Source organism: Microcaecilia unicolor, chromosome 10 (assembly GCF_901765095.1).
Source record: "Microcaecilia unicolor chromosome 10, aMicUni1.1, whole genome shotgun sequence".
Lineage (NCBI taxonomy): Eukaryota > Metazoa > Chordata > Amphibia > Gymnophiona > Siphonopidae > Microcaecilia > Microcaecilia unicolor.
In genome coordinates, this window is record NC_044040.1 from 207,548,528 (window position 1) to 207,576,512 (window position 27,985).

General features: G+C 44.7%; 1 protein-coding gene across 3 annotated transcripts; it reads right to left on the reverse strand.

Moving 5' to 3' along the window:
- On the reverse strand, nucleotides 1-27,961 carry BDH1 (3-hydroxybutyrate dehydrogenase 1). Of its 3 annotated transcripts, none has more exons than XM_030216608.1 (7): nucleotides 27,907-27,961; nucleotides 24,376-24,503; nucleotides 22,286-22,358; nucleotides 17,177-17,287; nucleotides 15,157-15,298; nucleotides 4,548-4,700; nucleotides 1-1,281 (listed from the first exon to the last, which is right to left on the reverse strand). In XM_030216608.1, the coding sequence occupies exons 2-7, from the start codon at nucleotides 24,453-24,455 to the stop codon at nucleotides 812-814; spliced, it is 1,029 nt and encodes a 342-aa protein (XP_030072468.1). In that variant the 5' UTR covers nucleotides 24,456-24,503; nucleotides 27,907-27,961; the 3' UTR covers nucleotides 1-811. The 3 variants fall into 3 exon arrangements, with proteins under 3 accessions (XP_030072468.1, XP_030072467.1, XP_030072469.1); XM_030216607.1 differs by having other exon boundaries at nucleotides 27,848-27,909; XM_030216609.1 differs by lacking the exon at nucleotides 27,907-27,961 and adding an exon at nucleotides 27,382-27,402.
- Nucleotides 27,962-27,985: the final 24 nt, after the last annotated feature.

Sequence of the window (27,985 nt, forward strand, 5' to 3'; positions counted from 1 at the left end):
TACTTTTGCCTTCTGTGATTCGTCATCGTAGAGAACTTTTCCTGTTCTATATTTTGGTGAAGACGAGGCTCTCAGACTCTGGAAAGGAGTCCCAGTCGTTGCTCTACAGCAACACTTACTGGCTAGGCTTAGGACTCATGTCAGCTGGGTTCTGGTGGGAGTCACTTTTTGCAGGCCATGACTGCCACCAAGATGGCTGGGCTAAGTTGCGAAGAAAATAATAAATATGGGGCAAAACCCCTTGGGTGTTGAAGCCCAACTGAAACCAGCTCTACCTGAACTGGAAGTCCAGAGGAGCGAGAGAAATTCACCAAGCCAAACACACATATATTAGTTCAGTTCAAGTAAAAGGTATTACCTACAACCAATGGCGTAGCTATGGGGGGCCACGGCCAGCTTAAGCATTTCTCCAGCGCTGCTCTCCTTACATTAACTGCCCTGCTTTCCTCTCATCGCACGCATGTTCGGTTTTAGTGAAACTGAGTACGCGCGACACTTCATGCACGCCCAATTTCATTAAAATTGAGCATGCGCAACGTGAGGGAACGAAGGGCAGGCAATGTAAGGAGAGCAGTGCTGGAGAAACGCTTCACCTGGCGGAGCTGGGGATCCCCGCTAGCCAAGGTATGTGGCGTTGTAGCGGGGGGAGGGGAGGCGGGAATGCGGGCCAAAATGTGCCCCCCACTTTGGCCTCTGGCCCCCCCAGACTTCGAGGTCTGTCTACGCCCCTGCCTACAACTTATTAGAATGTTATTTCTACATAAAATAGTACACTAAAATAGCAATCACATTATTTTACATGCTTAATAACCTAGTAAATATAAATTCTGTCAGAGATTGCACCAGGCATGTGCGTCATGATCTGCATACGAAGCCACCAGTAATAATCCATGGGGTGGTAACGGGTATACGGAACTGTAGAGGTCAAAGCATGGGTGACAGCACTGATCACAGACGATGTATCTGTTGAGCCACTGTTGCAGTACGTTTCCATTTTTGCAATCTTCTCGTCAAAGTACTTCCTGCCATAATCCTTGCGAATGACTTCTGGGAGTTCATGCCACATCTTTTCTGCAATGGCCTTAATTCGCTCCGGGCTGTACAGACTTGTGGCCGCGATGAAATTGCCAGGTTCTACGACGCTAACTTTGACGCCGTGGGGATGCATCTCATACCTCAAGCAATCGGAGAAAGCTTCCACTCCAAATTTGGTGATGCAGTAAGGCGATCGAGCCGGATTGGCCATGCGACCCAACATACTGCTGATATTCACTACACGACCTACACAGGCGTAACAGAGATCAAGACTGAATCACTGTAATGGATGGGAAATGGTCAATCAATCCAAAATTCTCAAAATAAACATTTTGCATCTTGCTTAGCGATTTGCTTTTATCTGGTTAAGAGATTTTGTGAAATCGACTTAAGTCTAGTTTTAAAGTTGGCTCCATGCTTAGGAATAAAGGTGAAAACTTAGATAATAAACCATTGTGATAAATAAACCTGAAACACTCAAATGGTAGGCAAATTAGAGTAACACTTATCTCTTGTACAGGATCCCAACAGGCACCCATTTCGCTTCCTGCTTCGTCAGGGGACCTCCGTGCATAATCTCACAGGAAGGCAGTGTTCTTGGAGCAGAGAGTAACAGAGATTATGCACAGAGATCCCCCGAGGAAGCAGGACGTGAAAGGGGTGCCTGTCACCTACGTTTTCACTTTGATATTTTTTTAGAATGGTTATCAACGTGCAGACTGACTGTCGCACTTGGCGGTTTTTCACCAGCGATTGAATTGTTGCTACTAATTAACCTTCCAGCCTGTTACATTTTGGGTTCTGGAGTTTGGTCTTAAGCGACATCGGAGGTCTTTTCCTCCTTTCGATATAATTAGTGGGTCTATTCTGTCCACTCCTCTGTTTTGAAAGCGTCAGCGTACGTTTTAATGGAAACCACTTTGATCCAAGGTATAGAAAAATCTGGTGCGACAATCATCATTCTTTCAGTCACACAAGCAACGTCTATGGTCATTTTAAGGCTAAATAAAACCTCTTCCTTGTGATTTCATGAATCTCATATACAGCATATTCCAAGGCAGTAAGATTTAAAGCAGTCTTGTATAGGCTTTTGAAATATTCATTGCTAAACAGAAAAGACAAAAGTAACTGCCTTTGACGATACAGAAAAGCTGTGATTGCAGTCAGAACGTTGAAATGTGCAGGGCAGCTCAGTAATAAAATGCAAAGATAATGAACAGTACAAGCTGAATACATGCCATTACTGCTCGTCAAGTCAAGGGTACTTCAGAGCTACTGCAGGGTACACAGGGGCACATTCTGCTTTGCAAGGTCCAATGTTACACTTATAACTACAGTAAACATTTCAGCTCACAATATGACAGGATAGCAAGCCAAAGAATCACTGCACCAGAACAGTGCATACTGTTCGATACACAAAATGCATTTATAAGTTTCTAGTTAGTTTGATGCTCAGGAAATGTGCCAGCCTGACAATGGTTGAAAGCTGAAGCCTCTCTCGCCACAACATAAACTGGGACCGTGTAAGTGTTCATACACTGCCCTGCCCAGCGGAGAGGAGACTAATTAAGCTTTTGTGCTTCTGTAGGTTTTGGCCTCTCTTCTAAGAGGGGACACTGGTCTATTGGGAACCTGACTTACAATATTAACTCAATTTGCATGAACATACATACCGTATTTTTCGGACTATAAGACGCACCGGACCATAAGACGCACCTAGGTTTTCCTCCCAAATTTGGAGGGAAAAAAAAAAAGTGCATCTTATAGTCCGAAAAAGTTACAGGCCCCCCTCCCTGTTCCAGGCACCCTCCCTCCGTTAGAGGCACCCCCTCCTTCCTCCCTCCATTACAGGCACACCCCCCTCTCTCCCTCCGTCGGAATTTTAAAACTCCTCACCTCGTCGGTGTGACTCGCGGTAGCAGCAGCGCTTCAGCGTGCATGTTGCTCAGCGATCTTCACTCAGCCTTCTCTCTCTCAGCTCTCTGGTCCCGCCCTCAAAGGGCTACTGCGAGTCACACCGACGAGGTGAGGAGTTTTAAAATTCCGACGGAGGGAGAGAGGGGGGTGTGCCTGTAACGGAGGGAGGGAAGGTGCCTGTAACGGAGGGAGATGCCTGTAACGGGGGGTTGCTACATTCGGACTATAAGACGCACCAACATTTTCCTCCCAAATTTGGGAGGAAAAAAGTGCGTCTTATAGTCCGAAAAATACGGTAAGTACTTTCCTTTTTTTTATTTTTGTCTTTTTTTATTGTTTGTAAACCACTCTAATAGATATTTTGCAAGGCGATATATAAAGCATCGTAATAAACATAAACATACATATTGTAAGTATCACCACACTGAGGGGTAGATGCACTAAGGTCCTCGGAAGAGCCCTTCCCTTACCGATTCCATAGCGAATCGGTAGGGAACGGCCATGCATCAAGGAAAGGGAATGCAAATGAGCTGCTCGTTGTAGCTTACTTGCATTCTCCATTCCCTCGGAAGCCAGTCGGCTGGTCGAGCATGCGCAGAGTAGCCAAGCATTATGCTGGCTGCTCTGCGCATGCCAAATACGTCCAAAAAGGACGTCCCTGATGACATCCGCCTTTTCCGCTTTGCCTGTGGCCGTCCCTGCGCCGCCTGGGAAAGGAAGACGCCGCGCCACTCACCCCCCTCCATGGCCTGCTGCAGGAAGGCTCCGATGCGGCTCAGGTTCCTCCCTTCCGTGATCCTAGCAGGAGGAGAGCGCAGTTGAGGACGTCCATTGTCCACGTCTTCGACACCCGTCCATCTTCCTGCCCCTAGGTCTCTCTCAGCCAATCACAGCGCGTTTAGCTCAGCTAAACACGCTGTGATTGGCTGAGAGACCTCTAGGTCTCTCTCAGCTAAACGGGATCATGCAGTGAAGGATGTCCAAAAAGGACGTCTTTTTTGGAATGGGTTTTTATTATTATAATAAGTGAAGGACGTCCAAAAAGAACGTCTTTTTAGCGGGTTTTTTTTAGTGAAGGACGTCCCTGACGACATTTTTTTTTTTCTTCCGATTCTTTCCTTTGCCCCAAACGAGAGGTGTAGACCTCCCGTTAGGTTTTCCATGGTAAGGGGATCGGAAAACAGTAGTGCATGTCATTATAATAGCCTTTGGATCATTTGCATTCCGTTTTCGTTAGCTGCTACCGTGATCGGACAATGCCCTTTTGTGCATGTCCTGGTTTACTACTTACACGTTAAACTGGCTAGAACCAGTTTAAAACCCACGTTAATGGCTCGTTAACTTTAGTGCATCTAGCCCTGAGTCAGATCAATAGTCCACCTAGCCCAGTATTTTCTTTCCAACAGTGGCCAATCCAGGTCATAAGTACCTAGCAGGATCCCAAAAGAGTAAATGGCCTTCTGTGAATAAGAATATTTAGTCACTATTCACCTAAAGCAGATTTTAAACAGTGAACTAGAGGTAAAGGGCTTGTTAACTCTGTAGCAGCCCACTGAGCCATTAAATTCCTCATACACAAAACACATCTAGCTCACCTTTGGCCCTCCGAATCAGTGGGAGGAATGCTTTGGTCATTTGGACAGTGCCCCACAGGTTAACCTCGGCTACTTCCTTGTACGTCTCCATACTTGTGAACTCCACCTCTCCGAAAGTAGAGATTCCAGCATTGTTAACTAGACCCCACAACCCTGGAAATGAACCACAAACGTCAGACATGACAAAGGATTGAGATTCTTCAGATAGGCAATCTGATGTCATAAAGAGAGAGGCCCAGGGCCAGGCAGCCCTCTGAATGGCTTAAGAGCCAGCCTACAGAGGGGCTGATGCAGAATGTTTGCCCAATTGCCATGTATTGATGGCTGATTGAACAGCTTCTACGGTCTACGCTCTGATCGTTACTGAATAGGTAGGGATGGGCTGGAGTGTAAATTTTAAGGGGCTCCGATTTTAGCTTCAGAACTTAATACAAGAAGAGTGTTGCAAAAAACAAGGCAAACAATCTGCAAATTCCAACGTGGAAAACAAAACAGCAGATCAATATAACATCCAAAGATTTTATTAATGATACCAGAATAATGCACGACACAGGCCGTGTTTCGCCTAAAAGGGCTTCTTCAGGGGTTGTAATGTTCATACAAGAAAAAACCAGCCCATCCGAAAAGGCCACTAATGTGTCTAATCATATGAAGCCTCTGTTAGTAATGCTGGAAAAAAGGCGTTGGAAGTGGCATGGAGTATTTATATACTCCGATGTCTTTTCAGATGGGCTGGATTTTTCTTGTATGAACATTACAACCCCCGAAGCAGCCCTTTTGGGCGAAACACGGCCTGTGTCGGGCATTATTCTGGTATCATTAATAAAATCTTTGGATGTTATATTGATCTGCTGTTTTGTTTTCCGCAGACTTCTACGGTTTGTGCCCTGAGAATGGCAAGGACAAATCAAACTTGGGTATAAAGTATCACATACTATGTAAAATTAGTTTATCTTGTTGGGCAGACAGGATGGACCGTTCAGGTCTTTATCTGCCGTCATTTACTATGTTACTATATGTTACTAAATGTAAAGCAGAACTTTTGCTCACCAATGCAGTAAGCCAATTATATGCAAGTCTGATGCACGTAGAACTTGTATGCTGATGAGGAAGAGCAGACCAGACAATGCACTAAGGGCAGTCAGAACTATGCACATGTTCAAGGAGGGAAAAAAGAAAATCCCACACACATCTGTGCTTGTGCTGGACAAAAATATTAGCATCACAAAAACATTGGTGCATACATTTTTGCAATGCAGATACTTCTGCACAGAACAACAATCCAGCACTTGAAGTCTTCTGTGGATCCGTGATAACGTCTCACGGTCACGTTGAACCAAAATGTACAAAGTCCAGACCTAATGACTTTGTTCTGCTTTTTGTCCCAGCAGTTTTCTGCTTGCTTGATTGCTTATTTATTTGGATTTGGTTCGTGCCTTTTTAGTACTAGTTCAAGGTGTTACATTTACCTCTGCTGGGTTTTGGCACCATGAACCTTCATTTGCAAATATCCAGAGACTGTTTCCCCTTGTTGGACAACTCTAATTGCCCAGTCATTAAAGAGACAGAACCGGTATACAAATCCCTCCTCTCAGTACCCTTCTCCACCACCGCCAACTCCAGGCTCCACCCTTTCTGCCTCGCCTGTCCCTATGCTTGGAATAAACTTCCTGAGCCCCCTCCCTGCCCATCTTCAAATCCTTGCTCAAAGCCCACCTCTTCAATGTCGCCTTCGGCACCTAACCACCATTATACCTCTATTCATAAGTACATAAGTACATAAGTAGTGCCATACTGGGAAAGACCAAAGGTCCATCTAGCCCAGCATCCTGTCACCGACAGTGGCCAATCCAGGTCAAGGGCACCTGGCACGCTCCCCAAACGTAAAAACATTCCAGACAAGTTATATCTAGACTGCCCCAATTTGATTGACTGCACATTTTGTCCTTTAGATTGTAAGCTCCTTTGAGCAGGGACTGTCCTTCTTTGTTAAACTGTACAGCGCTGCGTAACCCTAGTAGCGCTTTAGAAGTGTTAAGTAGTAGTAGTAGTATACATACATCAAATCTGGCCAGTAGGTGTCACCACTGCGAGGCAGCCGAGAGAGTGATACTACAGAGGCTGTGCCTGCTGGCTTTGTAGAGTATCACTGACCCCAGAGTCTGAACCTGGGTTTTGCACATGGTAGCACTGCCACTGAAAAGATTTTCCTTTTATTATGCTGTTAAAGTTATATACTAAACTGTACCAGTTGTACACTGCCTTGGGTGAATCTCGTCATAAAAGTGGTTAATAAATCCCAATAAATAAACCACTACTACTATTTAGCATTTCTATAGCGCTACAAGGCATACGCAGCGCTGCACAAACATAGAAGAAAGACAGTCCCTGCTCAAAGAGCTATGTAATAAAAGTGAGCCAAGTATAGGACAATCAAGCCATTGTGACATCACTGATGAGGTTGGCTCTTATTGGTGGCCTGAGGCATTATGACATCACAATATTAGCTCTGGTTACAAGAGACTACTACTACTACTATTTAGCATTTCTATAGCGCTACAAGGCGTACGCAGCGCTGCACAAACATAGAAGAAAGACAGTCCCTGCTCAAAGAGCTTACAATCTAATAGCAAAAAATAAATAAAGTAAGCAAATCAAATCAATTAATGTGAACGGGAAGGAAGAGAGGAGGGTAGGTGGAGGCGAGTGGTTACAAGTGGTTACGAGTGAAAAGCAATGTTAAAGAGGTGGGCTTTCAGTCTAGATTTAAAGGTGGCCAAGGATGGGGCAAGACGTAGGGGCTCAGGAAGTTTATTCCAGGCGTAGGGTGCAGCGAGACAGAAGGCGCGAAGTCTGGAGTTGGCAGTAGTGGAGAAGGGAACAGATAAGAAGGATTTATCCATGGAGCGGAGTGCACGGGAAGGGGTGTAGGGAAGGACGAGTGTGGAGAGATACTGGGGAGCAGCAGAGTGAGTACATTTATAGGTTAGTAGAAGAAGTTTGAACAGGATGCGAAAACGGATAGGGAGCCAGTGAAGGGTCTTGAGGAGAGGGGTAGTATGAGTAAAGCGACCCTGGAGGAAGATGAGACGGGCAGCAGAGTTTTGAACCGACTGGAGAGGGGAGAGGTGACTAAGTGGGAGGCCAGCAAAAACCACATCTAGATAGGGATTAAAAATCATTGCTATCCAGGTAATACTGAGGCTCTGCCCTCCTTCCACTCTCCCTTTGTCCCTCCACTATACAGACTGTGCCACCAGTGTAGTTAGACGAATTTTCACCCCAGCATGATCTGTACTCAATCTATGGATAACAGAGTTATACATTTACCAGCTGCTGGCAAACTGACTCCTGAATTTAGAAAACTAACAGAACTGCTTTTTAAAATAGTGGTCCCTGAAGCACTTCTCCATTTTTGCACTGAGCTGCCTTACTTGCTGCAAGTCTTCATGTTTACGCTCAGCAGGAGGCACAGCATCTGTTAAGCCAGTCCTACTGCTGCCTTTTCCATCCTGCTGCAGAAGCAGTGAACCAATTTCATTAGCAGTAAAGCTTCTCCAGAGCCGGGTTGTCTACTTCTGGAACACTGCCATCTAGTGTACAGTTTCCGTGCTACACTGACTCTATCAACGGTAACATAGTAGATGACGGCAGTCCAGCCAGATTTTTCATATGTGCAACAAAGAATCTTAGGTGAGAGTTTTACACAGGCAGCGGGAGTGTGGAGGAGTGGCCTAGTGGTTAGGGTGGTAGACTTTGGGCCTGAAGAACTGAGTTCGATTCCCACTTCAGGCACAGGCAGCTCCTTGTGACTCTGGGCAAGTCACTTAACCCTCCATTGCCCCATGTAAGCCGCATTGAGCCTGCCATGAGTGGGAAAGTGCGGGGTACAAATGTAACAACAACAAAAAAAAAAACACAGATTACCAGTTTAGGATAATGTATGACTGAATTCAAAATTTAGTGATAATGTTAGAGAGGTGAATACTCAAAAGGTTTGTCTAGCTAATTTTGGGGTCTTTTTTTCTAAGCTGCGGAAAGCACTAGCGTGCGTTTACTACAGCTTAAAACGGCTTCCTGCAGGATGCACTCAGGCATCCTGTGATATGTTCTAATTTGTTGTGTGCTAATTCAGGTGCTAATAATTTTTTTGCATTTTTTTATTGGGGGAGGAATGTTAGGGGGCGGAGAATGGGCTTCCCTGTGTTAATCAGTTAAAGCAAGATTACAGCGTGAGCCCTTACTGCCTACAAAATAGGTATTGGTAAGCGTTCATGTAGTAATTTTATAATGGCTGCACACTAATGACAGTGGAGAAGAGGAGTGGCCTAGTGGTTAGAGCATCGGTCTTGCAATCCAGAGGTGGCTGGTTCAAATCCCAGTGCTGCTCCTTGTGATCTTGGGCAAGTCACTTAACCCTCCATTGCCTCAGGTACAAACTTAGATTGTGAGCCCTCCCGGGACAGAGAAATATCCAGAGTACCTGAATGTACCTGAGTGGAGGAGTGGCCTAGTGGTTAGGGTGGTGGACTCTGGTCCTGGGGAACTGAGGAACTGAGTTTGATTCCCACTTCAGGCACAGCTCCTTGTGACTCTGGGCAAGTCACTTAACCCTCCATTGCCCCAGGTACAAATACATACATGTATATGTAAGCCGCATTGAGCCTGCCATGAGTGGGAAAGCGCGGAGTACAAATGTAACTAAAATAAAATAAATGTAACTCACCTTGAGCTACTACTGAAAAAGGTGTGAGCAAAATCTAAATAAATAAACATTAGTGTATGACCATTAATAGAAAAAATAGAAAATTGCCCATTTTCTGGCTGTGGTAAAAATGGCCTTAGAGCACAGAAAAAAAAAACCCTTGTAAGAGAACGCTAATGCCACTTTTTACTAAAGCTTAGTAAAAGGATCCCTTTGGGATCTAGCTGGATATATTTTAACAATATTAGAATTGTTTTTCAAACTTATTTTTCAAAAGTGGATCAATGAGGAATTTTGGTATGGGTTTTGGAGGAAAGTCATGATAACCCTTTACACCATAGTTGTTTTCAGAAACTTTTTTTTTAAATTTAGCTTTACAACAGGGTACCTATATGAAATGTGAAAAAAGGCAACTATGTACTTCTATCAAACAGAACCAGCCCTAACAGCACACAAATCCTCTCACATAAATTCACACCTGCTCTGAAAAAGGTAAATGTGTGTGGGTATTCCATGCATGCATAAACATGGGGGGGGGGGGCATTTTCGATAAACTGTTTAAGTCAGAATCGAGATGTTTTGCTCGTTACATCCAAAAAAAGGATCCATCTTACAGTCATCTTAGAACGCCTGGGTTTCCCAGTGTGGAGTACCACAGGGTTCCCCAATATCATCAACACTGTTCAATGTAACGATGGCTCCACTCGGAAAAAACTGGAGCTAATGGGCTTTAACCCATTCATATACGTGGATGACGTCACTATTTACTTACCTTTTAAACAACAGTGACACAGAAATACTGGACAAAGTTAAAACAGGTCTGGACCTTATGGAAAACTGGGCAGAAACATTCAAACTTAAATTAAACAGAGACAAAACCAAATTCCTGGTCTTATCAAGCCCACACAACCCCACCATCTCCCCAATACTTCACACAAACATCAAACATAGGAAATCGAAACACAGATAAAAATACTGGGAATTATTCTTGATAGACATCTGTCACTGGACAGTCAAATACCAGCGGTAACAACAAAATGCTTCAGAACACTATGGAAACTGAAAAGGATCAACGACTATTTTCCTATACAATGGGAGGTTATTCCAAACGTGGGGTGCCAAAAAGAAAAAACGCAGTTTCTTGTGCATTCTAAACGTGCAAATGTTGGTCCCGGAAAAATCAAATCGACGTTCGTTTATTTATTTTATTTGTTGCATTTGTACCCCACATTTTCCCACCTATTTGCAGGCTCAATGTGGCTTACATAGTACTGTGAGGCGTTACCACCTCTGGTGATGAAACAAATACAGAGTAATGTTAGAGAGAATGAGATATATGCGTTACAGACACATTAGAGGAGCGAGAGAGGACGAGTTATATAATGTTCGTTGCAAGTTTTGGTTTCGTTGTGTTGCTGAATTCAGGCACTTAAGTTGGGTCAGTAGGGTATGCCTTTTCAAACAGATCGGTCTTTAGTGATTTCCGTAAGTTGAGATGGTCATGCATTGTCTTTATGGCTTTCGGTAATGCGTCCCATAGTTGCGTGCTTATATAGGAGAAGCTGGATCCGTAAATTGATTTGTACTTGAGTCCTTTGCAGCTAGGGTGGTGAAGATTTAGGTATGTTCGTGATGTTCTGGTTGTGTTTCTGGTTGGCAGGTCTATGAGGTCAATCATATAACCTGGGGCTTCGCCACATATAATCTTGTGGACTAGGGTGCAGATTTTGAAAGTAATACGCTCCTTGATTGGGAGCCAGTGCAGTTTTTCTCATAGGGGTTTGGCACTGTAGAATTGCGATTTTCCAAATATAAGCCAGGCTGCTGTGTTTTGAGCAGTCTGTAGTTCCTTTATGAGTTGTGCTTTGCATCCTGCATAAAGTCCACTGCAATAACATGGCTGAGTACCATTGATTGTATCAGGTTGTGGAATGTTGCCCTTGGGAAGAATGGTTTCACACGTTTAAGTTTCCATATTGAGTGGAACATTTTCTTCACTGTAGAGTTAACTTGGGTCTCGAGTGTAAGGTTTCGGTCGATTGTGACACCAAGGATTTTGAACACAGAACCCGTGCTGGAGAGTATGGAATCGTTAGACAGGAAAGATAATCAGGAGAGTCGATCCAAAGAGCCTTGAAAGTTTATCTTATAAGGAAGTGATGCATTGACGAACTGGTAACCAATGGAATTGCTTAAGTAATGGTATGATATATCTCATTGTGACTCACACTAAAGGTGTGGGTGAGTTCTTCACTGCATGTTGTTTGGAGGGAAAACTCTGGAAAACATCAGACAGTTGAAACTAGTCTGTTGAGGGTTTTTGTAGTCATTGGTGTGACCCCTGACACAGGTGCGGTAGCACCGAAACATGACCCGTGTCGGGTCTTTCTCCAATCAAATTCCATTATTAAAGGATTTTTTATATGAAAGAATTGTGTTCCCTGTGTTTTTAAAGGCCCTTTGTGCTGTTTTTTTGCTTGGACTTTTTTGTGTACTTAGCTCCCTCTCTTTGTTGCATAACAATGAGCACGACATAGAACACGAATTACAGTGTTTTGCAAGGTTTGCAGTTTTTTTTTTATTGTTGATTGTGGTAGGCCAGCATAGATGATATTGCAATAGTCCGGACGAGATGCGAAAAAGGATAATATGAGGGCATGCAACTGGGTTTAGTCAAAAAAGCGCTGAATAGTTCTTAATCTCCTAAAGTTCAGAGAACTAATTTTTGCCAGGGATGAAACGTGTGGTACAAAAGATAAGGATGAGTCCAGTATGACTCCGAGGTTATCGAAAATTTGGAACAGGAATGATGGAAGTTCTGAACAGTTGTACAGGGACCGACGGTGGTGTTATTGCTCGGGAAAACCAGCATGAAACTGTTAAGCACTAATTGATATTCCTGTAACCAAAGAGCAACTGAGTCCAGACAGGCTTGTAGGGGTCCTAAAGAGACTGATAAAGGCGACGCTGGAAAAAGTAGAAGAATAACATCTGCATATATGTGAACTGAAATGCCAAAAGATTGAATCAGGGAGGCAACAGGGCTGAAAAAGAGACTGAAGAGTAAAGGGGAAAGAATGGATCCCTGGGGGACACCACGATCCAGTTTTTGCCTCGCAGATTGAAAAGAACGGTCAGACAAGAATGAAGTGAACCATGATAACACTGTACCAGAAAGGCCGAGGTCAGCCAGATGAGAAAGAAGCACGGAATGATCAGTGGCGTACCAAGGGGTGCACGCCGCTGGGGGGTGCCGCGGCGCACACCTGTGAGCTCCGACTTCGCTAACTTCGCTGCAGCTCCCTCTGCCCCGTAACAGGTTACTTCCTGTTCCGGGGCAGAGGGAGCTGCAGCGAACAAGCGAAGTTAGCGAAGTCGGAGCCCAAAGGCGCGTGCCGCGGCACCCCCCCAGCTGCGTGCACTCGGGGGGGGGGGTCATTTTGCAGGCGGGGGGGGGGGGCGCATCGGCGATCCGCCCCGGGTGCTATCCAGGCTAGGAACGCCACTGGGAATGATCGACAAGATCGTTTGCTGCTGGTAGGTCATGAGAGACCGCTAGAACAAGTTGATGACGTTCGAAATGGGAATGGAGTTCACTGAGGAGGGCTATCATAATTGTTTCAGTACTAAAATGTCATCTGAAACCAGATTGTCTAGGGTGAAGAGCTAGTATTTTGTCAGAAAAAGATGTAAGTTGAACAAATACTATTTTCTCTAGTATTTTTGACACGTAGCAGAGATTTGATATGCCTATCATTTGTTGGTTTTACATTCTAAAGTTACTCAAATTAGATTAAACAACTTTAGATTAATTTAGATGTAGCTCTTCCCTATTGTGACCACAAAAAAATTAAATCAAAAGCTGCTGGATCATCACTTCCCATTGCAACAGCGCTGGCAACAAGGTATCAGCAACTAATCCCATGCAGAGTTGCCAAACTTAAGGAATTAAAGGCAATATTCAAAGCCATTTACAGATGAAAAATACTGATTTGCCCAGGTAAACCATCCGTCTAATTACCTACTCTCAAACCCAAGCAGCGTTACAAAAGGCAAGTTCTTGTAGCTGGATTTGGGTGACACATTCTCGGGGGGGGGGGGGGGGGGGTTTACAAGGGATCAGAAAAGCATGTGCATAAATTGCTCTTTAAATCTACTCTACATATGTGGTTTCCAAGTTAAATTATGCTTGCACAAAAAAAAAATAGTTTTGGCCACTAACAGTTTTCAAAGGGAATAAACATATCTATATTGCCTTTGAAAACTGGTGGAAAGTCCATGGATAAAAAGTATGCATGGACTCTACATTAAAGCATTTTGGTTGAAAACTGCCCCCTGTTGGGGAAATTCTTTAACTGCTCATGAGGGGTGGAAGCCTGCAAGGTGATTTTCAGAAACTGAGCCTGTGGCACACAGCTGGTGGCGAGAGCCTGCGTACGCAGAAATGGAAACGCTACGAATACTTTCCATCACCTAGTCTATCCCTCTCTCTTTTTTCCCCTTGCGTTCAGGGGCCTGCAGAGAAGGGAAACAATTCTCAGACACCCTTTTTTATGCTGCTTATTAATATCAAAAATTTGAAAATTGCTCAGTTATATCTTGGTATATACTGCTTGCTTTCTGTTTGTGAAATCCTCCGTGGGTTTGCACGTTTCTGTTCATCAGCCCTTGTACGCCCTCCACCAATCTGTCAGATATTCACATCACAGCCAGTGCCAGATCTTACTGAGTTTGCCTCTTGGGTGTGAGATAATAGTTGCTGTCTCAGGACTCTTCTCGCCTACCTCCCTGTTAAAATAGGGATATGAATTTTGCTGAAGCTGCAATTGTACGTCTTCCCCTGCACAGATAAGCTAAGAGCTGGCAGACACAAGGTGAAATTCATTTAAGCCTGTGACAGATGCCATTATGCTTACTGTTGCATCACAGCAGTGTCACTATTCCTTTCCTTCAAAATTTCTAGGGGTCCTTTTACTAAGGTGCAGTGAAAAATGGCCTGTGGTAGTGTAGGCGCATGTTTTGGGTGCACACAGATCCATTTTTCATCGCGCCTGTAAAAAAAAAAAAAGTATTTTAAACATTTTTGCCGAAAATGGACGTGCGGCAAAATAAAAATTGGCGTGCGTCCATTTTGGGCCTGAGACCTTACCGCCAGCCATTGACTTAGCGGTAAGGTCTCTCACGTTAACCATGCGGTAATCGCCTACGCTCGTCAAGTCAAGAGTGACCGCCCGATTTTCTAAGCGCACCACAAAATAAAATACATTTTCTGGCGTGCATGGCAGACGTGCGTAAAAAAATGACATTACAGCACGGGCCACGTGGTAGCCAGGCAGTAACTCTGAGTTGGTGAGCATTAGGACCGTGTAGGCACCTACGCGGCTTAGTAATTCTTATTCAGTGGCGTTCCTAGGGTGGCTGACACCCGGGGCGGATCGCCAATGCGCCCCCCACCCCCGGTACAGCGCGACCCCCCCCCACCCCCGGTGAAAGGACCCCCCCCCCCGGGTGCATTTTTACCTGCTGGGGGGGGGGGGGGTGCCACGCGCATGTCGGCTTCTCTAGTTCCCTGCTCCCTCTCCTCCAGAACAGGTTACTTCCTGTTCTGGGGCAGAGGGAGCATGGAACGAGCATTGCCGACAGACGCACCCCCCCCCCCAGCGGTGTGCACCCGGGGCGGACCGCCCCCACCCCCCTTGGTACGCCACTGTTCTTATTTTCTGTGGATAGCCTTCTTCACAGAATTTAGTTGCCTTACCTGTAATCTGAGGTAATAAAATGTGGCCAAAATGCAAAAATAGTCCTTACAAAAAAAAAAAAGAAAGACCACTCCTCTCAAGAGTGTGGACTTCATTTTGAGAAACTGCCTTAAACTCAGATATAATAAAGGGAAAACTTGCCCACCTTTCTCAGCGTCCTTCAAATTTCTCCTGATGAATTCCTCTGCCCGGGTCACCTCTTCTTTACTGCAGACATTCAGCTGGACGGTCTTCATGCGGTCACTCTTTAGGCTCTCCAGCTCTTTCACACCACTGTCTCCTTTGTCCTATAGAGATAATGGAAGTGACCAGAGCAAGTGAATCCAAGACCTCCATGACCAACATCCAAATATCCAAAAATCTCTCTTGAAATAAAGTTTACAGAAAGAAATGCTTGGGGCTTTCAATTTTTTTTTTGGAACAGTTCAGTGGTTTCCTCTCTTCAATCTGAACTGGGTCCCACTAGGGCTGCAGGCGACCTGAAGGAAGGGGGATTTCAGCATTTCAATCCTCCGACCCTTTTATCTAGCCTAAATATTGCCAGAGGCCACAGACCACTGATACCTCCAGATCTTGGTACCTGTGTATCCTGGGTTTGACTAATGAGGTCACTGTTGGACAAAGGCTATATTTTTCTTCTCCCTGACCCTTCAGGCCTCTGAAGAAAATCCTAATTTTGACTTCCTAAAAAAAGGACAATATTCCCAAATTGAAACTACTTTTTCTCTTACAAAAGTAGAAAGTTGAGCAACTCTTTATTGTATAATGCCTTTAGGATTTGAACAAACAAAAGGATAGGCTGCCTTTCATCATCTTAAGAATATAATATCATAAGCAGTGCCGTAGCGAGGGTGCCTGACACCCGGGGCGGGTCGCCACTGCACACCCCCCCCCCCCCGGGTGCAGGGCACGGCGCCCCCCCCTCCGAAACGCACCCTACCTTTCAGCGGGGGGCAGGCGGGAGGGCCGATCCGCCCCCAGTGCACGTCACTGGGAGCTGCGTCGGCTCTACTGCTTCCCTGCTTTCTCTGCCCCGGAACAGGAAGTAACCGCCCCACCGCCCCCCCCCCCTTCCTACGCCACTGATAATAAGGGTTCCATACTGGGACAGACCGAAAGTCCCATCAAGCCCAGTAACCTGTTTACAACAATGGACAATCCAGGTTACAAGTACCTGAAAAGATCCCAAAAAAGCAAAACCAATTTTATGCTGCTTATCCTAGAAATAAGCAGTGGATTTTCCCTAGTCCACCTTAATAATGGCTTATGAACTTTTCTTTTAGGAAATTATCCAAACCTTTTTTTTTTTAAACCCTGCTAAGCTAACTACTTTTACCACATTCCCTGGCAATGAATTCCAGAGTTTAATTACACATTGAGTGAATAAATATTTTTTACAATTTGTTTTTAATTTACTACTTAGTAGCTTCATTTTGTGCCCCCTAGTCCATGCATTTTTGGAAAGAGTAAATACGCAATTCATGTCTCCCTGTTCCACTCCACTCAATATTTTATAGACCTCTATCATATCTCCCCCTCAGATGCCTCTTCTCTAAGCTGAAGAGCCCTAGCCTCTTTAGCCTTTCCTTATATGGAAATTGTTCCATCCCTTTTATCATTTTCATTGCCTTTCTCTGTACCTTTTCTAATTCTGCTATATCTTTTTTGAGATGTAGTGACCAGAATTGCACACAGTATTCAAGGTGCAGTTGCACCATTAAATTATACAAAAGTATTATAACATTCTCATTTTTGTTTTCCATTCCTAATATTTCTTAACATTCTATTTGCTTTCTCAGGCACCCGCTGCAAACTGACACCCAAATCCTTTTCCTGGGCAGTGACTCCTAACGAAAACACTACTCTCCTTGATACTGGCATCTGCGCATGCCCAGTTTTCAGCGCATGCCTGCTGCAGACTGCCAAGTTGGAAAGAAGCATTTTTCTGCCAACTGAGATATTTTTTTGGTGGGGGGGAGGGAGAACACTTTGTGCCCACCCACCTCTTGCCTAGGCCCACCCAAAATCTGTTGTCTGGCTACGCCCCTGTGCTACCCTACACGATGGTGCAATTAAAACATACCACTCACACCCTCCATGTTCTGTTAGTACAGTATATAGTCACTTGAGTCAATACACTGAGATTGTTCTCTGCTTATCCTTGCCTTAAGCAAACAGCCCGCAAACACGGTAAAACCTTTGGCATGCATGTGCTTGGCAATAGAGAACCCAAATCCAGAGTCACAGCCTGTAATTAACACACTTTTGTTTTCAACCTGTAAAAAGAAAAGAAAAAAACATATAATTAGTGGATTATAGAGACAAGGGGGTACATTTTCAGCAGGATGTTGCACATATACTTTTAAAATCTAATATAGACGTTTCAAATGTATCAACATTCAGCAGTCCTATACGTTTAGTCAGCACTGATGGATATAAAATTTAATGAAGATGTCATACTTTTACGTGTGCTGCAAACCATTATCATCAGTTTTTAATAAAGCCTATATATATATATATATATATATATATATATATATATATATATATATATATATATTTTGTTACATTTGTACCCTGCACTTTCCCACTCATGGCAGGCTCAATGCGGCTTACATGGGGCAATGGAGGGTTAAGTGACTTACCCAGAGTCACAAGGAGCTGCCTGTGCCTGAAGTGGGAATCAAACTCAGTTCCCCAGGACCAAAGTCCACCACTCTAACCACTAGGCCACTCCTCCACTGTTGCCACTCCTCCACTGTTGCTACTATTTGAGATTCTACATGGAATGTTGCTATTCCACTAGCAACATTCCATGTAGAAGTCGGCCCTTGCAGATCACCAATGTGTCCGTACAGGCTTCTGCTTCTGTGAGTCTGACGTGCAGGACGTCAGACTCACAGAAACAGAAGCCTGCGCAGCCTTCTACACGGAATGTTGCTAGTGGAATAGCTAATAACCACAAACCAGGACTCAAAAGCCACCTACTGCGAGTAAGTGTAGTAATAAACAGTTATTTCACCCGTATGTGATCATTAATTTTTATGTGTAGAGTACCCTCAGATATAAACCACCGTGACTGCAGTCAATAATGCTGCTACAACGTGGCATAGCACTTCTTTCATTGGGTAACTCTTACTATATTTTTTTGGGTAAAGAGCAACCTCTGCTCATATTTTTTTGCATCCCAATCACCACAGTGCTATAAAATCACTTATACATTTGTTTAAAAGATTACATATACTAGGTGAAAAAAACTGTACACTTATCTCGTAAGTTCTTGCCTCTCTGGCAGAACTGTGTTGCCTTGCTGAAACAATTAGCAATTGCCTTCCCCTGGATCCGCCCGACTCCGCGGGGTTTCAAAACAATTTCCTCAGGGACAAAGGGTTAAGGCTACATAAATCGCTTCTTCTTCTTTATTCTGTCTCAAGCAATCCACAAAACAAGGCATTGTAGCAGCATTATTGACTGCAGTCACGGTGGTTTATATCTGAGGGTACTCTACACATAAAAATTAATGATCACATACGGGTGAAATAACTGTTTATTACTACACTTACTCGCAGTAGGTGGCTTTTGAGTCCTGGTTTGTGGTTATTAGCAGTTGAATGTTACCAGAGACATTGATATTGTGAACTCGTTTTCTGCTAGTGGAATAGCAACATTCCATGTAGAATCACCAATAGTAGCAACATGCCATGTAGAATCTCCAATAGTAGCAACAGAATCTCAATAGTAGCAACATTCCATGTAGAATCTCCAATAGTAGCAACATTCCATGTAGAATCTCCAATAGTATCTATTTTATTTTTGTTCCATTTGTACCCTGCGCTTTCCCACTCATGGCAGGCTCAATGCGGCTTACATGGGGCAATGGAGGGTTAAGTGACTTGCCCAGAGTCACAAGGAGCTGCCTGTGCCTGAAGTGGGAATCGAACTCAGTTCCTCAGTTCCCCAGGACCAAAGTCCACCACCCTAACCACTAGGCCACTCCTCCTCCACTGTTGCTACTATTTGAGATTCTTCTACATGGAATGTTGCTATTCCATGTAGAAGTCAGCCCTTGCAGATCACCAATGTGGCCGCGCAGGCTTCTGCTTCTGTGAGTCTGACGTCCTGCACGTACCCAGACTCACAGAAACAGAAGCCTGCGCAGCCTTCTACATGGAATGTTGCTAGTGGAATACCAACATTCCATGTAGAATCTCCAATAGTAGCAACATTCCATGTAGAATCTCCAATAGTATCTATTTTATTTTTGTTACGTTTGTACCCTGCGCTTTCCCACTCATGGCAGGCTCAATGTGGCTTACATGGGGCAATGGAGGGTTAAGTGACTTGCCCAGAGTCACAAGGAGCTGCCTGTGCCTCACAGTTACGTCTAGAATATCATATTTAAACAAAAGAAACCTCAAAGCTTCCCAGTGAGGTCATTCAATACTGAAGAACTGTACCACTACTGGGTACACCTCAACTGCGTACAGAGCAAGATCATATCATTGGCTTCCATAATATCTATAGGGGGGGGGGAAAGAACCAAAGCAAAAAAACTCCTAAAAAGGAGAAAAAGCTTTGGTTACTAAACCCCCCCCCCTTTTTTTTTCTTAAAAAAAAACTGTAGCTCTGAGAGAAAATGCTTTAATCTTCTGCAATGGCATTTCTAATATATTTCAAACTAAATTAGGAAATGCCATTAACTAATATAGAACAATTCTCTGTCAGGCCTGCATAAAAAAAGGCACGTTGGGGAAAGGTGCACCAATGAGTACTTATCCGACTTTCACACGTCGTCTAGAGTAGCTCTCAACTTTGTCCTCATCCCGTCTTCAATGCAATGCCGACTTTAGCTATAGGCAAAAAATAAAATCTTCAACAAGAGCACCTTGTTTCGCTGGAGCCCGCTGCTTCAGGAAGAAATGCTTCCAAAAATATTTCTTAAGTACATAAGTAATGCCATACTGGGAAAAGACCAAGGGTCCATCGAGCCCAGCATCTTGTAAACGACAGCGGCCAATCCAGGCCAAGGGCACCTGGCAAGCTTCCCAAACTTACAAACATTCTATACATGTTATTCCTGGGATTTTGGATTTTTCCAAGTCCGTTTAGTAGCGGTTTATGGACTTGTCCTTTAGGAAACCGTCCAACCCCTTTTAAACTCTGCTAAGCTAACCGCCTTCACCACATTTTCCGGCAATGAATTCCAGAGTTTAATTACACGTTGGGTGAAGAAAACTTTTCTCCGATTTGTTTTAAATTTACTACACTGTAGTTTAATCGCATGCCCCCTAGTCCTAGTATTTTTGGAAAGCGTGAACAGACGCTTCACATCCACCTGTTCCACTCCACTCATTATTTTATATACCTCTATCATGTCTCCCCTCAGCCGTCTCTTCTCCAAGCTGAATAGCCCTAGCCTCCTTAGTCTTTCTTCATAGGGAAGTTGTCCCTTCCCCGCTATCATTTTAGTCGCCCTTCGCTGCACCTTTTCCAATTCTACTATATCTTTCTTGAGATGCGGCGACCAGAATTGAACATAATACTCAAGGTGCGGTCGCACCATGGAGCGATACAACGGCATTATAACATCCTCACACCTGTTTTCCATACCTTTCCTAATAATACCCAACATTCTATTCGCTTTCCTAGCCGCAGCAGCACACTGAGCAGAAGGTTTCAGCATGTTATCAACGACGACACCCAGATCCTTTTCTTGGTCCGTAACTCCTAACGTGGAACCTTGCATGACGTAGCTATAATGCGGGTTCTTTTTTCCCACATGCATCACCTTGCACTTACTCACATTAAACGTCATCTGCCATTTAGCCGCCCAGTCTCCCAGTCTCGTAAGGTCCTCTTGTAATTTTTCACAATCCTGTCGCGAGTTAACGACTTTGAATAACTTTGTGTCATCAGCAAATTTAATTACCTCGCTAGTTACTCCCATCTCTAAATCATTTATAAATGGGAGTAACTAGCGAGGTAATTAAATTTGCTGATGACACAAAGTTATTCAAAGTCGTTAATCGCCAAAACTAACTCCAAGGTGGCTGCGGAGTAAAAAAAGATGCCAGGATCCAATCGAAACCAATTTAACAATTTGGCCATTGATGATTGAGTGCAGTGGGCTGAGAACCTGGGGAACTGGGTTTGTTTCCTACTGCAGCTCCTTGTGACCCTGGGCAAGTCACCTAACCCTCCATTGCCCCAGGTACAAATAAGCACCTGTATATACTATGTAAACCACTTTGGATGTAGCTGCAAAAAACACAGAAAGGCAGTATATCAAGTTCCATCAACAAGATTCCATGCACAATCTCATAGAGTAGCAACATTCCATGTAGAACCCCAAAGAATAGCAAGATTCCGGAATCCCAAAGAGTAAGGAGTGGAGGAGTAGCCTAGAGGTTAGTGCAGGCTCCTTGTCATTTAACCCTCCATTGCCCCAGGTACAGATAAGTATCTGTATATACTATGTAAACCGCTTTGAATGTAGTTGCAAAAACCACAGAAAGGCGGTATATCAAGTCCCATTTCCCTTTCCCTATTTGACATTCTAAATGGAATGTTGCTATTATTTGAGATTCTGTTGCTGCTATCTGAGATTCTAGATGGAATGTTGCTAATGGAGGAGTAGCCTAGAGGTTAATGCAGCAGACTTTGATCCTGGGGAACTGGGTTCGATTCCCACTGCAGCTCCTTAACCCTCCACTGCCCCAGGTACAAAACACAGACTGTGAGCCCACTAGGGACAGAGAAAGTGCCTATGTACAATATACATAAACCACTTTGGTTGTACCACAGAAAGGCAGTAGATCAAATCCATGACCCCTTTAAATGCCAATCATGCATGTAAGTGCTATTAATCTATAACATTATGCACCCAATTGATGCCAATTTATAGACTTATGTAAGAGAATAGGATGCAGGGGTCAATTCCCAATTCCATTAGTTTCTCCTACCAGTCTAGATTTGTGGGTCGTCAGCTGAATGCCGCAGGAGTGTAGGGATTCTCGGTCTCCCCTCTTTCCCCCTTTCCTCCCTAAAGTCTGTCTTTTTTGTCCAGCTGACTCCTGAGGTCTTGCAGAATGGTGCACAAGGACTCCACTTTGAAATCTCCCAAAGCATGTCACTATAAACATGCTTTGAGCGACTTCAGGTTTTTTGGGAGGTGGTTGGTGCAGGGAATGGAAGACCAGTCCCATCAGAAGCCTAAACTCTTGGCTTTGTACAGGTCATTGACTTTTCAAGGGCAGACACATGTTGCTACTCACCTGCTCTATCTGACTTGCGTAGGAGCGCCTGCCAATGAAGGTCACAATGGGCAAATAAAAGCCTTGCAAAGGTCTGTGGAAGGAAAATAAACGCATGCACACATGGTCAAAGATCGTTTGTGGAGCCTGCTTTCTGAACTCTATCCAAAATCCAGTCATTTAGGGCTTCTGTTTTTAGCAACACATGCACATTTCAATGTAATTCAACAACTCAGGGGTTCTTTAATTTTATTAAATTATTTTCTTTTTGAACTGTTTTAGGTCAGCAGTTTTGCATATTTGAGCTTCCACAGTACAGTCAGAATTCTCTCTCATAAAAACTCCTCTATTTTTACAACAGCATCTCCTCAATTGGAAGAGCAGTTAATTGCCCAAATTGTAACCTGAATCTGGTCTAAGTTTAGGTATCAAAGTGTGGGACAAGTCTTTTCAACTCACTTTTTAAAAGCAGGCTGAAGTTTCCATAGAGAAGCCAGCTCTGTGGGTGCTAAGCACCTCCAATATTGAGGGGCTCTTTTTTTCAAAGGTGTGTAAGGGCCTACGAGCATCCGAAGAAACTCAAACTGGCATTACCGCCCAGCTACTGCACACCCCCGGGCGATAATTCTGAATTCGGCGCACCCGAAAACACGCGGTAGAAAATATTTTCTCATTTTCTACCATGGGGCGCCTATCTGGCAGTAAATAGCAGTTGGCATGCTGCATGCTTACCGCCCGGGTAGCACGCAAGACCTTACCACCAAGTCAACAGGTGGCGGTAAGGTCTCAGGCTGAAAATGGACGAGAGCTGGTTTTCATTTTGCCGCACCCAAACCCATACCCCCCCCCCCCACCTGTTACATTTGTGGAGGAAACAGCGAGCCCTCCAAAACCCACCAGAAACCCTCTGTACCCACATCTAGGTGCCCCCTTCACCCGTAAGGGCTATGGTAGTGGTGTACAGTTGTGGGTTTTGGGGAGCTCAGCACACAAGGTAAGGGAGCTATATACCTGGAAGCAATTTATGAAGTCCACCGCAGTGCCCCCTAGGCTGGCGGTTGGTGTCCTGGGCATGTCAGGGGGACCAGTGCACTACAATTGCTTGTTCCTCCCACGACCAAATGGCTTGCATTTGGTCATTTCTAAGATGGACGTCCTTGGTTTCCATTATCGCCGAAAATCAGAAACAACCAAGTCTAGGGACGACCATCTCTAAGAATGACCAAATTTCAGGATTTGGACGTCCCTGACCGTATTATCGAAACAAAAGATGGACGTTCATCTTGTTTTGAAAATACAGGTTTCCCCGCCCCTGGATGGGGATGTTTTGCGAGGACGTCCATATCAAAACATGGACGTCCCTTTCGAAAACGCCCCTCCACGAGACTTTCGACTGATACAGAGGGGCATAATCGAATGGCACCGGCCAAATAGATGGCCGGCCATCTATTTTGGCGGCGCCGCAAAGAGCTGTCCAGAACCGTATTATCGAAAAAGATGGCCGGCCATCTTTTGTTTCGATAATACGATTGGGGCCGGCCAAATGCCATAGACCGGCCACCTCTGCATTACAAGACCAGTGATGTAACCACTTGGCCACAGCTCCACTTACTTAGATGTCCCTCCCTTTTGATTATGCCCCTCCAGGTCTCTCTCAGCCACTCACAGACAGCTAAACGTCACCTCCCCTCCCCCGGGTCACATATTCCCCCTCCCCTTACTATCTACTGCCCTGGTGGTCTAGTGACCTCTTCGGGGCTAGGATAGGTCTGCCGCCCGCCCACCCGTTTGTCCAGAAACCCGCCCAGACATGTCCTCAAAAAGAGGACATGTCCGGGTAAATCCGGACATATGGTAACCTTATCTGTAACCAGCCATTCCCTGGTGATGTATATGGTTAATTACACTGTTACAGAAACCAATTTGATACTAAGGGCCCTGTATACTAAGCAGTATTATAGGCGCGTTAACCATGTGTGTGCCTACAATATCCCTATAGGCGCCTACACGGTTAGCACTTTCAAAGTCATAGATTAGCTTTGCTCTCTCTTCTGCTGGAAACATGTTCTATTATACAAAACCCTTTATGGCAAAGGATTACGTGGCCCTACCTTGCAGCACTTCTTTCATTTAGCTTCAGGGTTTTCACTGAGAAATGGGGAAACAGCCGAGCCATCTTGAGCTTGAACATTCCTATAGTCAGTGCAAGGCTGCAAAGACCTTCCCTTCTGTGAGTGCCCTGAAACATAAAATGTGCCTCTCCTTTATTTGAACTGCACTTTTATTGTACATCAGCCCAATATAACTGAGTCTGAGGAAGTTTATTTTTCTTTCTTTCTTTCTCATTTTCCATAAAAAATAAGCAGATAAGAAGCAAACATTTGAATTTCCTTTATTATACAGAGAAGTTTCCTAAATATGCATCATTTAACCCAGCTCTTTCCAAACCAGACAGGTTTTCGGAATATCCATAATGAATACACATCAAATGAATCTGTACGCGTGGCAGATGGATGCCATATGCAAATTTATCTCATGCATATTCATTGTGGATATCCTGAAAACCTGTCTGTGGGGTCCCAGAATAGGTTTGGGAAGCCCCCTGATTTAAATATACAGTGGGAAATATTCCAGAGGGTGCTGTGTTCTCAATCTATCTGGCCAACAATTGGCCAGCAAAGCTGAGCTACCAGGCATACAGGGTCTTTCACTAAGGCTCGCTCATGTTTTTGGCGTGTGCTAAAATTGTGGACCTGCTAAGCATTAGAGATGCCAATGCATTCCTATGGGTGTCTCTAGCATTTAGCGCGCACTAAAAACGTGAGCGCGCCTTAGTAAAAGACGCTCATAGCCAGCTCGATTATGAACTGAAAATCAGCTTAAATCAAGCTGGCTAAAACCTAGTTGCCTAAAGAGAGAAGTTGCATTAAGCAGTTAACGTGCTTTAATGTATGGTAACTGTTCGCACAAGACACCATAAAAACTACTGTGTTAAAAAAAAAACAGCAGCATTTTAAAAATCATGTGTTTTCAGTCCTTGCGGGACAGAAACTGTGCAGGATATGGGCAGGGAACCCTCATCACCTCTGGCCTAGACTATTGCAACCTGCTTCTCACCAGCCTCCCACTTAGCCATCTCTCTCCTCTTCAATCAGTCCAAAACTCTGCTGCATGACTCATTTTCCGCCAAAATCGCTACGCTCACATTAGCCCTCTCCTCAAGTCACTTCACTGGCTCCCTATCCGTTTCTGCATTCAATTCAAACTTCTCTTACTGCTGCTCCTCAATACCTCTCCACTCTTGTCCCTCCCTACACACCCCCCCCCTCAGACACTCCGTTCTGTTGACAAATCTCTCCTCTGTCCCCTTCTCCTCTACTGCTAATTCCAGACTCCGTTCCTTCTATCTCGCTGCATCACACGCCTGGAATAGACTTCCCGAGCCAGTACGTCTAGCCCTGTCTTTGGCCGTTTTCAAGTCCAAGCTAAAAGCCCACCTCTTTGACGCTGCTTTTGAGTCCTAACCACTGCTCACTTGCCTGTACCTTTTATCCCCTCCTCTTTAATTCCCCTTACCCCTTAGTTCTGTCTGTTACCTGTCTTATTTAGATTGTGAGCTCTTTGAACAGGGACTGTGTTTATGTGTATGGTGTATAAGCGCTGTGGATGCCTTGTAGCGCTATAGAAGTGATAAGTAGTAGTAGCAGGAATGGACATACACAGCACTGGCAATAGACAGGCCTGTGCAGTGTGTGCCCTGTGTACTAACTGCAGTGTATCTGCTGACCCCACCTCCAGCAGTGCACAATCTTTGCGCATACTGTATGTTAGGATTTACTTCTAACAAGTGGTAAATGTTAAAACTTATCATATTTTAGTAAACAGGCCCCTTAGCCAGCTAGTGCTGAAAAATCAGCAAAATCCTGTTTCCACTAAACTCCCTCCCTTCTCACTCCTCCCCAAAACTAGCAATACCCTCTCTCTCCTGCTTGATTTTATCAAAGAATTAATTTGCTGATCTCCTGCCCCACACTATCCCTCTCTCTCCAGCCTTCAAGGGGAAAAAAATCCAGTAGCCCATCTCCCCTCTCACTCAACCAAAGTAAAAAATTAAAAAAAGCATTCCCACCCACCCCAGAACGCATTCATAAAAACCCAAAGCCAAGCCAACAGGGAGACACAGTCTTACTTCCTACTAGGCTGGTACCAGGGTTGCTAGAATAAATCCTTTTCTTTCCGTTTGTCCTTTTTTTAAGGTTTATTTTGAATGGATATTTTCCATGATAATAGTATAAAATATAAATAAATAATGTTGGATGCTAGCCTTGTAGGACGTAAGAATTCATCCTTATGCAAGGTTGGCTTTGGGAGCTTTTGGAGGGGGTCTGGAGAAGAAAGTAAGAAGAAACACTACATTCAGCAAGTCAGTGGATGGCTTCAGAGTATCTGGCTAAAGCAATGGAAGATGGCACATTCCATTCAATAATTGTGTAATGACTGAGGCTCCCTCCCTCCATTTGCAGTAGATATATTTGTGCTACAAACTGCAGTGAGACTAGACAAGCATTTGAAATAATATTGATTAGCAAAACAGTTTCCTGAGATAAGGTAACATCAGTGACCTTACAGGGGAAAACTAAGGTTTGCTGCCCTAGGAGCCCTGCAGTTTACCTAAAAGAAAAACTCTGATTAGTTAGAGATAGCCCTGGCCCCTATCTGATTTCGCACAGCAATTATTTGATTGATTTACACTATTGGTTAACGTTTCAAATATCAAAGAAAAAAAAAGTCGATGTCCGAGAATGCATTAAATGTGTGAGCACAAAACATGTGTAATTAATTACATCCCTGCTGGCCGCAGATTCAAGAAAAACAAAACTTCTCCGTATAAGATCAACTGTACAGTGCCTTTAGTTTCATACAATAAGCCGAGGCTAACACAAGAATGAAAGCTGGGCAGGAGAAACCCCGCCCTTCACCGTCACGTAACAGCAGCCTAAGAGCAGGTGAGAGAAGAGCATTGAAGCATCTGCACGCGCACTGACTGCCGCTCCTGCGCTACTAATTCCTGCTGCACCGGCCGCCCAACTACACAAACTCCCCAGGCCATAATGTACCTCGTTCCGATGCCCGCGCGCTGACAGCTGCCCCCCCTCCCCCTCCACGATACACTCTCCAGCACCCAGTGGTTCCCAAACCTCAGGTCCTGGAGGCAACCCAGCCAATCAGGTTGTCAGGGTAGCCACCGCAATGAATATTCATGAGAGTGATTTGCATGCAGTGGAGGCAGGCAGTGTTTGCCAAATCTCTTTCATGAATATATTCATTGTGGGTACCCTGACAGCCTGACTGGCTGGGGGGGGGGGGGTGCCTCCTTGGGAACCACTGGCTGCCAAGTCCGGTCCCAGCTTCCTACGACTCTCCACAGCGTCGCTTGTAATGCACGCGCAGTGGCAGCGGATACAGGTTCCACCGCAGCTTGCACGCGCATTAACGGTCAGCCCCAGTCGCAGCACATTCCCTACAGTGCGCGCGTGCCGGTAGCTCAGTCCATCCACACAGTGCTCTGAGCCGCGCGCTGACCTCTGGCACGGGTTCCTTCCGCCTCACTGCGCTCGTGTCCCCGGCTTCAACTCACTCACCTTGCTTCACTGAGCCCTTGGAATGAGAATCCTTAGCCGGAAGTGACGTCTTTTCACTTCCGCCTCGCGCTGCAGTCCT

What these genes read in the sequence shown, in the direction of transcription:
- BDH1 (XM_030216608.1), bottom strand. Translation starts at nt 24,455, where the DNA reads ATGTTCAAGCTCAAGATGGCTCGGCTGTTTCCCCATTTCTCAGTGAAA. An exon ending in ACGCAAGTCAGATAGAGCAG is followed by an intron (nt 17,288 to 22,285) that starts GTGAGTAGCAAC and finishes TTCTTTTTACAG; the next exon opens with GTTGAAAACAAAAGTGTGTT. An exon ending in TTGCGGGCTGTTTGCTTAAG is followed by an intron (nt 15,299 to 17,176) that starts GCAAGGATAAGC and finishes TTATCTCTATAG; the next exon opens with GACAAAGGAGACAGTGGTGT.